This window comes from Dermacentor albipictus, chromosome 1 (assembly GCF_038994185.2).
Source record: "Dermacentor albipictus isolate Rhodes 1998 colony chromosome 1, USDA_Dalb.pri_finalv2, whole genome shotgun sequence".
Taxonomy (NCBI): Eukaryota; Metazoa; Arthropoda; class Arachnida; order Ixodida; family Ixodidae; genus Dermacentor; species Dermacentor albipictus.
Genome location: NC_091821.1, coordinates 524,309,594 through 524,326,422, shown reverse-complemented (window position 1 = coordinate 524,326,422; position 16,829 = coordinate 524,309,594). Strand labels below are relative to the sequence as shown.

At 44.5% G+C, this 16,829-nt stretch overlaps 2 protein-coding genes across 5 annotated transcripts in view; both read left to right on the top strand.

The window, feature by feature from the left end:
- LOC135908158 (cholinesterase-like) overlaps nt 1-16,829 on the top strand; it is an 828,064-nt gene that overhangs the window by 557,052 nt on the left and 254,183 nt on the right. The gene's annotated exons all lie outside the window — the stretch shown is intronic.
- The window catches only part of LOC139060636 (uncharacterized), a 36,892-nt gene continuing 29,113 nt past the window's right edge, over nt 9,051-16,829 (top strand). The window contains exons 1-2 of the mRNA XM_070539838.1: nt 9,051-9,758; nt 9,974-10,276. Of these exons, the coding sequence (XP_070395939.1) occupies nt 9,051-9,758; nt 9,974-10,276 (1,011 nt within the window). The remainder of the gene's footprint in view (nt 9,759-9,973; nt 10,277-16,829) is intronic.

The following is a 16,829-nucleotide window of genomic DNA, read 5'->3' as shown; positions in this document are numbered from 1 at the left end:
CTCAATAAATGAAGGCATTCATTCATGCATTCCTAAGTTACTGCAGAAAATAGCGTGTCTCCATAACCACCCTGTCTCTCACCTGGACTATCACATCGCAAAACACAGTTGCTATGTTGCAAATGGCTGTGCGTCACATATACAATTTTCTAGAAATGGCCAGTAGCACGGCGGGCAATTTTCTGTGGGTGGCGAGACAGTATATAGAACACCTCCTCTGACATATCCACACTCAGTGCTCTGCTTCGTAAGCTACTATTAGCCCCTACGACGAAGTACGAAATGAAAGAAACCTAGCTGGGCTGGTCGCGGGCAGCTCTTTTATGCGAAGCATATTACGAGAACTCAACCCAGCTCCTCAGGCGCGGCGGTGTCGCCTTCAATACCACGTGACACCGTGACGTCACGACAGAGGAGAAACGGGGCTCCAACTCGCTCGCGGCGCCGCGGCGGTATATAAGCAGCTGCGCTCGCCTCTGCTAGACACTCACGAGGTCAGATGACTCCTGGAGACAGAGCTGCTCGTTGGAATGAGAAGCGAAGGTTGCGGCGTGCTACAGAGACTGATTTTCTAGGTGGCTTTGGCTCAACTCTTGCAAGATGGGCTGGGTGGGAGTCGAACCAGGGTCTCCGGAGTGCGAGACGGAGACGCTACCACTGAGCCACGAGTACGATGCTTCAAAGCGGTACAAAAGCGCCTCTAGTGAATGCGGTGTTGCCTTAGAAACGAGCTGTTTCTAAGACTCAGGCGTGCGTCGCTTGCTCAGGCGCACATTTCGTTGCCGCGCCGAACGCTGCGTTGCTCGACGCTCACCGCGTCCAATGCGGGGCGCGTAGTCGCTGCGCCGTAGCCCATTGTCTTACACCCCTTGGCGGGTCGACGGGAACGCTGTCGCGTTCCACTCTTGAAGGCGAAGCAGAGTAACGCATGAGTTGTTTCTTCGTCTAGCCGAACCCTATATAGCCAAGCAGCAGCAGTTCACCAGGCTAAACAGTGGTTCAACAACTAAGATAAAGGCTAGTATGCTTCGCATCCTGGGCTTAACCTTAGCTAAGCCACAGCCATTTTTTGGATTCGTGATGCGTCGATTTAAAAAATATATATTTCTTATCTAAGCCTAAATGATAGCGATATAGGCAAGGTGAGTTACGGTAGCTCCTTGACTTGGACTAACGACGCTCTTCACGCAGCACTTTCGTCTTATTTGTGTTTGCGAACGGGAATAAAAGATAGGAGGGTAACACGCCTTCCTCAAATGAAACATTCGGAATAACCCTTTGTTTGGCGGTTGGACATATGTCTGCGGTCCCCGATACGAACCACCTGCAAGTCTGTACCACCTTGCAAAGGGAAACTCAGAGGAAACGTTGTCAAACAGATACGCTTTTAATTATCATAAGTATACGTTTATTGAAATTCGTTACCATGAGGTGAAAGCCGACTAATAAGCATCTAAATTTTATATCTTTTTAAAACATCCTGTTAATAAAAGGTTGCTGTGCTTTACAGCCCCCTAAATTAAAAAGCAAATTATGAAAAATGAATTGGTGCGGTAAATGTGTAAACGTAGACGCAATAAAAGGCCTAGTCCTTTTCTCAGTATTAACTCAATGAAGATGGAGCACCTCTATACTCTCACGTTGTAGTAATGTCAAGAACAAAACACTTCCAAAAGAGTCAGTCACGAATGTTGCTAATTATAAGATGAGCTTGCGCTGGAAAAGAAAATAACACCCAAACATAACGTATTACGTGGCTGCGCGCAAAGTGCTTCCTCTGATTGCGATCTACGGACGAAGGCATCGGTTCGTCATCGGTTCATTGCAGCGCAATCTCGGGTGGTCAAATGTGATGGAGAATGTGCGCCAGTATTCGCTTCACGCGCGCAATCTGATAAGATAACGCTCTTTCGCTATTGAATCCGTGACAACATACTGGATATTAGAAACACATGCAGGCGCATCTTGAGCTAACTGATAACTTTGTAACTGTGGTTAGACGCTAAAAAAAGCCCCCCGCGCCCCCATAAAACAATACAGTTGCTTTCAATATTATCTGAAAGATGGTACTTGTGGTTTCAAAACGGCCCCCAAGACTGCACAGCGGCGCCGCCATAGAGGAAATTCAAGAGCGAACCACTTTCCAATTACTGGTATTTATCAAACCAGCATACCGTGGTTCAATGTAGCCCTGTAGTCTAGGGGCCAGTTCCACCACGGATACTGTGTCGGAGCTCATATTTCTTGTCAGCAATAATTGTCACAAAATCACAGTATTTTTTCTTTAGCTCTTATCATTAGACAGCTAAAATACATCCAGCCAAACCCTCACCTTAATGTTTCATTACTTTTCGTTCTAACGTACATATCCGTGCTGATCCATATGTTACAAAGTACTGAAAGTGTGCCCAATGCTTTCCTCCAGAAAGCTGTTTTCATTCCTTATTATGCCAGGAAACCCAGCGTGATGCCACCAGCGCTCAGAAACCTAATCGGGAGCGCGCACAATGTTCTCGCACTTTGTGGAATGTACCGTAGCACTGAGGTGCTTCTTGTATAATGTATAAGAATCGGTTGTAAAGACAGACGTGCAAGGTTGGGCCATGTGCTTAAGCTCATGAAGTTGATTTGTGCCAAGATAACCTATCCAAGCTTTCACACTTACTTTATAAGACGTGTACAGCACCATCAATATGCCGGCTGCTTTTAACTGCACGAAACAACACTATTGAAACGATGCAAACAATGTTAACATCATATTATTATTCGAGTGTTCAGATTGGTAAGCTCTAGATGCGGAGTAAGTTGAGAAGTTGTTTGCGTAATTGACAAAGCTACGTTTATTACATTTTCAGTAATGGTTCTTACGTGGCTAAAGAAAATGAGCAGTTTGGAGCCTGTCCTCGACATTATGCAGCCAAGCGAAAAAAATTCGACTAAACGTGCTTCTGTAAGAGCCATGCGAACAAAAATATTCCAAGTAAACACTCTTGGAAGACACGACTGACGCGGAAAAAGGACATCTGTGAAGTCACAGAAAGAGCAACACTTCACGGCGGGACACAAAGCAGGAACCACACGCACACTGCGCTAACTTTAAACGCTGTTCTTTATGTGATAATGAAGCAACTAGCCCGTCAGTCATTCCTTCCAAGCCTGTAAAGTCAACCTGGCCACATCTAGCCTTTTGTGATGCTGTCATCCATAGTATGGCCCCGTGAACATGTTCCCCATGGCCACATAGTCGCGTTCCATTTTTGTTCATGCTGCTTTCTCGAAGGCAAGCATTTTAAAGTTTTGGTGTAAATACGGCAGTGAACGTGTGCTGCCGAAAGCTTCCTTGGTCGCAGTAGCGATGCATAACGGAATGATGGTGCAGATTTAGCGGATCGCTGGCATCAAGACAATGCTCTGCCGCCGAGGGAAGGAGGATAATGAAAGTGAACAGCTTGGTAGCTGCCCAAGGAGCCGTGCCGATGGTGGCGGTGGCATCACGACGAAATCTGAGGCGGCGATATTGACGGCTGAGGCGTTTTTTTATCTTTCATTCCTTTTTTTACACCGAAGTCGTTAAGAGTAAGCTTTAACTCGCGCCCAACTCCGACGCGGCCTATTCAAATAGATGCAAAACGCCGAAACGCTTTTCTGAGATAACCCCTGGGTCGACTTTAATGAAAATTGCTGGATTCGGGAGAGAAAGGTAAATTCTAGTGACTATTGGAGGGGGAATTTCTATTTAGGGCTTGAATTCTGGCAAAAGATTTTCAGAAATTCGAAAGTGCGAAAAATACAAAAGCACGAAGTTTACAAATTATTAACTCCGCATCAATATCTGATATCGCGGTTCTGTAAACTTTTTATTTATTTATTTATTTACCCACAGCGCCACAGTGGCATTACCTTACATTACAAACGAAAAAAAATATTACAATGGCAGTCACAATGACAATGCAAACACTTCAGTGTCAGTAATATTAACAAGAAATGAAAATAAAGCATTCCATTCTCGAACAGTGTGAGGAAAAAACGACATCTTGAACATATCGGTTCTTGACCTGAATTCACGCACTTTATGATTATGATCAACCCGCTCGGATCTCTAGTGTGGATGAAAAATGTACTTCTCCCTAGAAATAGCAATCTCACCGTAATATATGTTATGAAAAAAATTAAGCCTTAGCTTTCTTCTTCTTACTTCAAGGGGTTCCCATTTTAATTGCTGTTTTATGCCAGACACACTAATGTATCTACTATAATTCCCAGAAACGTAGCGAGCCGCTAAGTTCTGGATTCTTTCTAATTTTTGTCTGTCAGTCTTTGTCGGCGGGTCCCATACAGTACAAGCATATTCCAACGCGGACCTAATATACGTTTTAAATAGTAAATTCCTAGAGTCTTGCGGAAACATTCTCGTGTTACGGCGCAAAAAACCCAGCATTTTGCAAGCTTTCCCAGCAACATAATCAACATGTCGATGCCAACATAGTCTTGAGGTGATGTACACACCTAAATACTTATATTCGAGAACAGTTTCCAAGAAGTGGCCGTTTAAGTTATAGACGTAATTAGGTACATTCTTTTTCCTCGTGATACACATGTGCACTGTTTTTTGCAAATTTATATTCATGTGCCACTGTTCGCACCACCGGTGCAATGTATTTAGGTCTTCCTGCAAAGCAAGCGAATCCTGTGAATTTTGCACTTCTCTGTAGACCACACAGTCATCAGCGAAGAGTCGCATGTGGGAAGTAATATTCTCTGATATGTCGTTAATGGACACAAGATAAAGCAACGGTCCCAAAACTGACCCCTGTTGGACGCCTGACGTGACGGAAGTTGCATTTGATTTGGCTCCGTTTATTGTGACATACTGACACCTTAAACTTAAATATTCCCTAATCCATTCTACAACCTTCTCATTCACATTTAAACAACGCAACTTGTGGACTAAGAGACCATGATCTACTACGTCAAAAGCCTTTTTGAAATCAATGAATATGCAGTCAATGATGCTACAACGATCCATAGCTTCGCAAACCTCATGAACAAACTCGGTTAGTTGTGTAACACAGGATTTCCCTTGCCGGAAGCCGTGCTGATTTGGATTTAACAAGGGATTGAGATGATTCATTATGTTCGTATATAGGATGTGCTCTGGAGTTTTACAGACATTACTTATTAAGGATATAGGACGGTAATTAGAGACCAACTCCCGAGGCCCGCTCTTATGAATAGGGACCACGCAGGCAACCTTCCAATCTATAGGAAGAGAACTAGTGAGCAAAGATTTCTTGAATAGGAGAGCTAAAAACAAGATACAGATTCGGCACACAACTTTAAAAGGCCATTGCACAAACCATCAGGGCCTCCAGCTTTGGACGCATCTAGTCGCTGAAGTAATGCAGTAATTCCCCTTTCATCTATTTCTATGGGTGCCATAGGATTAAGCTGAACTGGCTGATAAGCGATGTCACAGGTCGTGCTGGGCGGAAATACCGAACTGAAAAAATCATTGAAGGAGTTTGCTTTTTCAAGACTGCCGTCTATCATGTGGCCATTGTGCGCTATGGTTGGAATGCCTACATTATCTTTACCATTGCGTTTGACGTATCGCCGGAATTCCTTTGGGTTCTTTTGGAACCTTGACGAGAAGGAGTCAAGGAAGCCCTTTTTAGCTTTTGCAACAGCCATCTGTAGAGCATTGTTAGCCGCCTCTAAGTTTGTTTTCGTCAAGGGGTTTCAATTCTTCTTATATCTTTTAAACGTTCTTTGGCGTTTGTTATGAAGGCGTCGTAAATCAGCATTGAACCACGGCTTATTCTTCCAACACCTTGGCGACTGCACCCATGAAGGAACAAACCTTTCCTGTAAATCTAACATTCTGTTTTTGAAACTAAGCCACAGATCATTAACACTCCAAGTTTCTGACAAGGCCTCATAAAGCGGAAAGTAAGCCTCTAACGCTAAGTCTACTTCTGTAGTATTAGCTTTTGAGTAATTATATATCTTTCTTGCTGCACTCGATTTCGCTTTTTCATACGACACCTGTATTTGACAAAAAACTGATTCATGATCACTGATTCCTGGCAGGACTAAAGTGGACGAAACCCAAGCTGGTCGATTTGTCAGTACTAAATCTAATGTATTGGTTAGTCGAGTTGCTTCGGTCACCATCTGGGTCAATGCGATGTCATGCATGATATTTACGAATTCTTTCCCTGCAGCAGAAGCAGCTCCGCACGAGCTAGATTGTTGATTAAAACAGAGCTCTCATAAGTTGAAGTCTCCTCCTATCACAAGGCACTCTGCTTGTATCATTTCTACTGTTTTGTACAATTCTCGCATTATATCAACCGAGCTTCCAGGGGGCCTATAGAAGGAGCAAGCAGATAAACCTTTCCCGTTTGGCAACCTAATCCGGCACCAGACAGCTTCGCATGACCCAACTGGCACTTCAAGATGGGAGCAAGATATAGTATGATGAACTAATATAAAGACACCCCCTCCATGACTGTTCCTGTGTTTCCTGTAGCATGTGTAATCAGCTGGAAAAACTTCACTATCTCCGATATCAGAATGGAGCCATGATTCTGTGCCCAGAACCACGGAGGGCTCTGTCATGCGCAGTAGGTTTTCCAAATTTTCCGCCTTATTTCTGATGCTTCGGCAGTTCACAACCAAAAAAGAAATGTTAGATACTGATACCGGCTTGTATCATGCACTCTCAACAACTTGCCCTAGACCTTCATCATACACATATTTTGTATCATTTAGGTGCAGAACATCATACTTCAGTTTTACACGAGTGCCTTCACTCTTATGCAGCTTCGAAACATCCCACAGGAACTTCCTTTTGCGACGTATAGTCTCAGAGAAATCTTCCGATATACTAACAGTTTTCCCTTTCAGCTTCTTCGCGTTGGCTAAGACGCTTTGTTTTTCTTTCAAAGAAGCAAATTTAGCAATGATAGGTCGTTTCCTTCCTTCATGGTGTTTCCCCAGTCTGTGTGCTACTTCAATGTGCATGGGGCCTACACCAAGGTCAGACACTATTTCCATGACGTGTCTTTTAGACGTCTCGGGAGCCTCGTGGGTCTCTGTATCAGAAATTCCGTAAAATAGCAAATTAGAACGTCGACTTCTGTTTTCCATATCATCTACTTTCTTCAATAAGTTCTTCACCACAGTTTGGCTGTCTTCGCATTGTTTCCTGCATGTGGTTAAGGTTGATTTAACACCTTCAAACTGCTCGATAGTTTCTTCTAAGCTCTCGATTCGCTTCTGTAGGTCATGTAATGCAGTCATACCCTCCTCCTGCTTTGCTTCAATAGCTTCTAATTTTGATTTAATTTCATTCTGTCCTTCCAGAAGCATGTTTAATGTACCTTGCATACCGGGCCCGGGATTCAACTCGACATCCCCACACAAAAGTAACAAGAGAAAATAAAAAGCATAACTACGCAACAGGACAAAGCGTCGACGCTCAGAACGCCTGACACATCGCGACTGTGCGCTTGCAAACACAATCTGGGGCGGAACCGGCAAAACATGTAGATCAATATGTGACACAAATCCTTAAAACAATCACCAACCTGCGTAAGCAGAAAAAATTCCGTGTAACGCAATGGCATAGCTGCGCCGGTTATACGCCCCAAGTTGACACTGACGGTTCCGCCTTCTTGAAGGCTGCATACGTGTCGATGCGGCTCCCAATGTTCGTAGGATGGCAGTGGACACTTGTCAAACTCAGCTGGAGCACAATTTCTGTCGATGAAAACGTTGGATAGAAGTTCACCGCTGTCGGGAATGGTTGATGCTGGTAGCAGAGCAATTCCTTTGTGGTCGACGAGAAGCAGTGCATCGGCAAAGCCACTGATAACCTGCGTAAGCAGAAAAAATTCCGTGTAACGCAACGGCATAGCTGCGCCGGTTACACGCCCCAAGTTGACACTGATGGTTCCGCCTTCTTGTAGGCTGCATACGTGTCGATGCGGCTCCCAATGTTCGTAGGATGGCAGTGGACACTTGTCAAACTCAGCTGGAGCACATTTTCCGTCGATGAAAACGTTGGATAGATGTTCACCGCTGTCGGGAATGGTTGATTCTGGTAGCAGAGCGATTCCTTTGTGGTCGACTTGAAGCAGTGCATCGGCAAAGCCAATGATAACCTGCGTAAGCAGAAAAAATTCCGTGTAACGCAACGGCATAGCTGCGCCGGTTACACGCCCCCCAGCATCCTTTAGACAATTCAAAGCGGACAAATCCAATATGCCGATTTATCTCTTACGTGAAGTCGTTACGTTGTGAACAAGGGTTGTGGAAAAGCTGTATTTCCATATCACTTAACTTTTTTTAGATTCATGCGTAATATATCAATTTCGTCTGCGTTAGATGCAATGTACAGAATTGTGATATCAGTTTTTGTTGCCGAAAGACAGAGTTGTAAACATGATGGTATCGTTTTCTGAAAATGTTCGATTTTTGCCAATTTTGAATAAACAAATGATGACCTAAATCCAAAATCCTAAACCAACAGCCGCTAGATTTTAAGTTTTTCTTTTAAGTGCAACAAACCATGTAAAATTTGATGCAGTGGTTGTGGAGAAAAGCGAATTCTCCTTTTACATGTATTGAGATAGGACCTCCAGATCTCGAGCTAAAGGTTCCTCTTAAGGGCTACTTTCCCCACTATCGCGTCCGCGTGTAGAGCAAAATCCCGAAGATATTGTAATACCGGCCTGACCCGCAGCGGAGGTGAAGCAAGCGCTCAGTTCTCCCCCTACGTGGGCTGATCCCGAATGTAACGGCATGCCAGGCCGACCTGCGGCGGAGGTGAAGCAGGCATTAAGCACTCCCCATGCGTGGGCTGATCCAGAAGACAGTGCAATGCGGGGCCGACATACGTCGGAGGTGCAGTTCACCATTAAGGGGCCCACATACCAAGCTTTGCTGGTCATCTTCACAGAGTGGGAGGGCACTGAGATTTTTTACTTATCAAACATCAGGTCATCGACGGCGAAACCAGGGATACCAGTGGGTCCGGTGGCGGCATGGCGAACGCCCGTTTCAAGCACGTCTGTTTCATCTGGCAGATTGCCGCTATCACCAGTAGTCCCGATATTCTGCTACCAGATCCTGCAACCGACACGCCGCACAGGCTCCTACCGCGATCGAGCAGCGCCCAAACCGACAGGGGTGTTCGATCTGCGCCTGCGCAGGGATGCGCTGCTGTTCCGGAGATGTATTTTCCGTCCATTAGCGTGCCTTTGAACAACTATCTCTACCGCACACGTCATGGTACAAAGGTGGCGCTGGCAGCATGGATGCCCAAGGCTATAAGAGCAGCTCCGTGGGATCACTACGTCAGTGGGTCCGGTGACGGCATGGTGAACGCCCGTTTCAAGCACGTCTGTTTCATCTTGCAGATTGCCGCTATCACCAGTAGTCCCGATGTTCTGCTACCTGATCCTGCAGCCAACACGCCGCACAGGTTCCTACCGCAATCGAGCAGCGCCCAAACCGACAGTAGTGTTCGATATGCGCCTGCGCAGGGATGCGCTGCTGTTCCGGAGATGGATTTTCCATCCATTAGCGTGCCTTTGAACAACTATCTCTACCGCACACGTCATGGTACAAAGGTGGCGCTTGCAGCATGGATGGCCAAGGCTATAAGAGCAGCTCCGTGGGATCACTACTTCAGTGGGTCCGGTGGCGGCATGGCGAATGCCCGTTTCAAGCACGTCTGTTTCATCTTGCAGGTAACATACAATTGTAAATGTTACAGAGATAATCGCTGTTTGCTGCTGCTGCCGGACCCTCTGAATTGTACTGTCGTTTTGAAAGAATTGGTGCATTGCCTAAAAATGTCATTGCTGTTGCTTTGCGGTGACGTTGAGACCAATCCTGGACCAAATGTGGACCCGGTAGCTGCGCGACAGTGCAGTCTACTAATCCGCTGCTTTTCATGATGCAGGTGTTTGCTCTCGCCGTCCGCCTACTTCTAACCGTTCCACCGTCTGCCTCATGTGGATCTGTGCCTTCCGCGAACCTGCCCTACCACAATCAACACATCTCGGATCAACCCACAACGTCATCAGAGCTGCATGTGCCATCACTGCCATCAGTCTATCGCATCTCGGATCATCAGTGGACAACCCCATCGCCAGGAACATCATCCGCTGCTGCTACAAAACGCGTGCGCTCATCGCCACCACTCTGTGGGCCCGGTAGCTGCGCGACAGTGCAGTCTACTAATCCGCTGCTTTTCATGATGCAGGTTGGTGATAAATTTTCTCTGTTCGCTAAAAAAAGTAGTAACCTTTTCCTGATGCAGCTACCGAGCCCTCAGTGCTGTGCCTGTATTGTTGCCGAATGTTCGCATGTTATTCGTATTTTATTGCTATTGTCGGGTGACGTAGAAACTAACCCAGGCCCGACCGTTTCCCCACAGTACTTGCCGAGCTCCAGAAACTAACTGCCGGGCAAACCGCGTTATTGTCTGATTTACAAGACATTAAACAACAGCTGAAAACTACTGACACAACATTGGTCGACCTAACCAAACGCATGGACGCTCTGGAATCCCACTACACTACCATTTCTGCTCTCCACTCTGAAATAGACACCCTGAAAACTTTAACAACCGAACTTACCTGCAAGGTCGACAAACTGGAAATACGAGTGGACGACGCAGAAAATCGCTCCCGTCGTAACAATCTCATTTTTTACAATGTTCCGGACACTAACCCCGCTGAAACCTTTGCAGACTCGGAACAAACCGTCATTCGCCATTGCTCTCAACAACTAGGCTTTGACATCGACCCTCATTTAATAGAGCGTGCTCACCGTCTCGGGCGTCACTCATCTAATCGTACTAGGCCTATCATAGTAAAATTCACATCGTCCAAAACTAAAGAAAGCATTCTATCATGTGGTTATAAACTTAAAGGCACGAACTACAGCATTGGCGAAGACTTTTCCGCTTCTGTCCGTAACACTCGCAAAAATCTTGTAGCCTATGCCAGATCGGTATCCGATAAGTTCTCCCTGCGCTTCAAAACTTTGCACATTGGTCCGAAACGCTACACATTCGATGAAGCTTCACAAACAGTAAAAGAAGTGAAATAGCAATCATCTCACCGTCAATCGACAGGCCATTCTAAGCATGTTCAACAACAAGCACTTTCATTGTCAGCTATTTTTTCTAACGTGCGCAGCTTCATTTCAAAACGCGACATTATTTCAAATATCGTCTCATCTTCCGCCAGCAACCTACTAATCTTGACGGAAACGTGGCTAAACAGCGACATCTGTGATAGTGAAGTCCTTGCCGACCTGCCTAATTTCCGTGTCTTCCGCAAGGATCGACCAGATAGGAGGGGAGGGGGAGTACTGATTGCAACCAGACATGAACTATCATGTACAACCATTAATATTTCATCAGACATAGAAATGTTATGGGTCTTATGTCACGCTTCACCTCAGTCCGTTTTGATTGGCGTTTGCTACAGGCCTCCTAACAGTCCGGATTTCCCCACAAAACTGAATAATGCAATAAATGAAATTAAAACGAAGCATCCAAACACCTGTACTCTTTTATTTGGAGACTTCAATTTCCCGAGTATTGATTGGCATAATCTAACTACCACAGGTAACAGGGATGCTAACGAATTTCTTGATGTTTGCCTTAATTTTAATCTTGTTCAAATTATATCGGAGCCAACCCGTGTAACTGAGGACTGCGCTAACATTCTCGACCTAATATTAACGGATAATCCGGAATACGTTCATTCCATCACGCATCTACCAGGCGTCAGCGATCACCAAGTCATACAAGCCGACTTCACCATTAAAACATTTTCACGGACAACTAGCAAACGTACCATCCGGCTTTATGATAAAGGAAACTATACTGCCATAAATAATGAACTTCGCACATTCTTACCCCGTTTTCAGTCTGACTTTAATCAAAGAACTATCCACGATAACTGGCACTTGTTTAAGACAAAAATTGAAGGTTTGGTTGACAGGTTTATTCCGAGCATAATTATAAGAACTAACCCCCTAAACCCTTCGTTCACAAACTCACTCAAACGCCTTGAAAACAAAAAGAAGCGTCTTTTTCGTTCAGCCAAGTTGCGGCCTAGTCAGAACGCTTGGGACAAGTATTATGCAGCGGAAAAAACTTACCTACAAAATGTGCGAGAAGCCAAGCACTCTTTCTTTCATTATGACCTGCCAAACATGTTGTCTACTAACCCCCGTAGGTTCTGGCAAGTCATTACTCCCCAGAATAGACGCACAATTTCCCTCACCGATGCATCAGGTGAAACTATCTGTGAATCCGAATGCGCCAACATTTTTAACGCAGCGTTTTCATCCGCGTTTACTAATGAAACCGATCCGGTTGTTTCTTCCAACCCCGCTATTATTCAGGAGACAATGCCTTCGCTTGTATTTTCTTCAGAAGGGATTTTGTCCCTAATAGAAAACTTAAAGCTTTCATCCTCTGCTGGCATTGACAACATCAACGCTAAGATTCTGCAGAACACCAAAGATACATGTTCATCCCTGTTGTGCATGTTATTCACTCAGTCACTCCTCACAGGCCAACTGCCCAAAGAATGGAAACAAGGGAAGGTCGTTCCAGTCCACAAATCAGGTAACAAGGACTCGCCTCTAAATTACCGTCCCATTTCTCTAACTAGTATTCCCTGAAAAATCATGGAACACGTCATCTATACTCACATCATGACATTTCTCGACTCGAATAACTTTTTCAATCCTGCCCAGCACGGGTTTCGCCGTGGTTACTCCTGCGAGACTCAGCTTGCCACCTTCTTACACGATCTGCACTCTAACCTTGATTGTAATCTTCAGTCTGACGTAATATTTTTAGATTTTGCTAAAGCCTTTGACAAAGTGCCCCATAAACGCCTTCTTATAAAGCTTTCCCGCTTAAATTTTGACCCTATTATACTAAAGTGGATTGAAGAATTCTTGACTAATCGTTCACAATTCGTCACCATTAATAATAGGAATTCTAATTCAGTCTCTAACTTCAGGCGTCCCACAAGGATCCGTGCTGGGCCCGCTACTTTTCCTAATATACATAAATGATTTACCATTAAACGTAACATCTAGCATACGTATGTTCGCGGATGACTGTGTGATATATCGTGTTATTAATTCCACCGCTGACCAATCTTCTCTTCAAAGTGATCTTAATGCAGTCCAGGACTGGTGTAACGAGTGGCTAATGGAACTTAACCCGCGTAAGTGTAAATATTTGTCCATTCACCGTCGCCGTAATTCCCTCCTATTTCCTTATGTAATATCTGAAGTTCCGGTAGAACTAGTTCATTCATACAATTATTTAGGAGTAACAATTTCGAGCGATCTTTCCTGGAATCCTCATGTTACTAACCTAATATCATCCGCGAACAGGACTTCAGGATTTTTAAAACGCCATCTGCATCACGCTCCTCAACATGTAAAATTGTTAGCCTACAAATCATTTGTCAGGTCAAAACTAGAATTTGCATCGCCTATTTGGAATCCTTATCAGGCATACCTAATTAATGATCTTGAATCTGTACAGAATCGCGCCGCTCGTTTCATCCACTCATCATATTCCTTTGACATCAGCGTTTCCTCCTTAAAAACTGCATCCGCATTATCCCCCTTATCGCTCCGTCGTCGCATTGCCAGCCTAGCTTTATTTCACAAATTCTTTCATAGCCATATGCGCATCCCACCTTATATCCTTCCTCCTACACGCATATCTCACCGCACCAGCCATCAGCTACAGGTTGCCCGTCCACGCTCACGCACTGTCACGTTTTCAAATTCTTTTTTTCTTCGCACAGCTGCAGACTGGAACGGCCTTCCTAACGACGTTGCTGTCATTATGTGCCCATCCAAGTTCACCGAAAATGTAAAAAACTTCCTGTTATTGTGACTATGTATTTTTATTCTTGCCACCCCTTATGTAACGCTCCATTTATTGGAGCCTTTAAGGTAATAAAATGAAAAAATGAAATGAAATGCTGTCGCAACTGCTGGCTGGGCAGGCCCGCATTAGCCAAGATATAGCTAGACTATCTGAAACGGTTGCATCCTTTGACAGTTGTCTAAAAAATGTTGAGGAAATGGCGGCGACTACGGCAAACATTGCACCACGTGAAGTCGAGGTTTTGAGGGAAGCCCGTCTGGTCGGGAGGCATCATGAAGAAGGGTAAAACGAAGGACACCGACCACTGAATGAATACAAGAAAAGACGTTTCGGCTCCCCTGACGGGAGCCTTGTTCACAATGAAATCAAGGGCGTGCGATACAATGTTTATATGGTTTTAAAATATGATGTAAGCAGCGCGTTTAGATGGGGGGAGGGTTCCGTCATTCCGGTTGAGGGTGTTATCTGTCATTTGGATTAGGAGAGATTCCAAGTGGTGTCTTGACGTCAAATTTCTTTCTTTTTCTAATATCTTGGCGTTATCCCAATCAATCCTATGGTCCAAGTCATCTGCATGCTCTGCCAAGGCGTTTGATGCGACTTTTTTTCTTTTTTACATCGTTGATATGCTGCTTCAACCGTGTAAGCGAACTGGAGCACACCGTCGGTGAGCTTCAAAAACTAGTAGGCAAGCTAGATCATCAGAACGATGAGTTAGAAAATCGACTCCGTAAAAAGAATTTGGTTATTGATGGCTTGCGTGAGAAGCCTTCCGAGTCGGCTGATGATCTGCTTAAAACTGTATTGGAACTCGTATCAGGTAAACTCGGTGTAAAACGTGACGACATAGAGCGTTGCCACAGGCTTGGAGCTGAAAGAAAAGATAAACCTCGGCCGGTAATCATTAAATTACTGGATTTCAGAACAAAGGTTGCTATATTGAACAACGCCAGGAAGTTTTAAGGGAACTAATATATATATATATATATAAACGAGGACTACTCTGCACGGGTACGGATGGCACGTAGAGCCCTGTGGCAGAATTCGCAAGATATGCGCAAGAATGCTTGTAAATTTAGACTTAAACACGACACACTCACGATCGATGGTGTTCGTTACATGTGGGACGCTGATAAGAATGTCATTGTTCAGGCTTCAGCGCGTTCGCCTTCAACGGTGTCAGCCTCTGTGCCTTCGGCTCCCGTGAAATTGGCTTCTGCAAAAGCAACTGGAAGAATAGAGCTTCGGCTAATACTACTTCGGCTCGTGTTGACTGACGCTGCGAGCAGAATATAACTGTCCTCAATGTAGATGCGAGGAGTGTACTCAACAAAGTTGAAGCTCTCAATTGTTTGGTGGAAAGCCACAACCCATCAATTGTCTGTCTTACTGAGACTTGGTTACATGAATCTGTTATTGATATCGAAATTTTGCCTCCCGCTTATGCACTACTTCGGAAGGACAGAGATGTTGGCCGTGGTGGTGTTGTGGCAGTTCTCATTAAAACAAGCCCGAAATTTTCTTTATTGCCTGAACTTCCTGGCATTGAGGCTATTTGGTGCAAAGTATACAACAGAGGTATTGTAATAGTTGTTGGTGTTATTTATCGCCCTCCGAACTCTGACGATATTTTTCGTGCTATCAATGAGTACCTTACTAGTAACAAGTTGTGTGGTTGCAAATTATTGTTAGCTGGGGATTTCAATCTCCCATGCATTAACTGAAGCACACTTACCCCAACTGGCCGTGATAGGGCGCTTTGTGCTTCCCTGATCGACCTGGTTATTTCATTTGGGTTAACTCAACTTGTGGATTTCGTAACGCACGAAAACCCAATATTAGACCTTGTATTTGTAATCCAACAACTCTTATCGCACGGAGTTAAATGTGAAGTCACCGAAGGCTTATCTGACCACAAAGCAGTTGAAATTGCCTTGAACTTATGTGCCCTCGCCTAAGACCTGCATTCACAACTGTTTTGAACTTTTCTGCAGCTGACGATACTTACGTACTTGACACTTTAGCCTCAACTTTTGATGACTTCCAATCCTGTAGTGAACTGTACAATGCAGACACGCTGCTCCTTAAATTTTGTGACATTGTCCATGAATGCCTGTCAAAGTACGTGCCCCAAAGATGTATTAAACGGAACCAAAGACACTCTTGGTATAATAGGGAGATAATTCAGCTCACTCGTCGCATTAAGCGGCTGCGTAAGCAAAGCGGTTCCGAGTGTAAGAACAATGCTTCTTCATTCAACACGTTGAAGTCTAAATTAAGAGCGAAAATGCAAGAGGCTAAGAGCTTTTACTTTAATAATAGATTGCCTACATTTATGAAAAAAAATCCATCTAGGTTCTGGAGATTGATTAGTCCTGCATCGTCTGTGCCTTCTTCCTTTATTCTTAATGACCAATCCTGCTCCCAATCTGAAGCTATAGCCAATGCCTTCAACAACTTCTTCGAATCTCTTTTTTCTACCGATAATGGCACCAATCCCCCATTTTCCGCGTGCCGCAATCTGCCCTCTCTTCCAAATCCTGATGTAACCTCCTCTGGAATACATAACCTCATATTAAAACTTGATGTAACGAAAAGCCCAGGCCACGACAGCATTCCAAGTATGTTCCTAAAGAGGTACTCGGAATGGTGCGCATGCTATCTGACTATAATATTTAAAAAATCAATAGACTCTACAACAGTTCCCCGGCTGTGGAAACTGGCTAATGTCGTGCCCGCATTCAAGGCAGGAAACAAACAAATAATACCGAATTATAGGCCAATATCTTTACTTTCCACCAGCTCTAAACTCTTGGAGCACATTATTCACAAGCACATTGTGGAATACCTAAATGCCAACAATATTCTTTCCCAA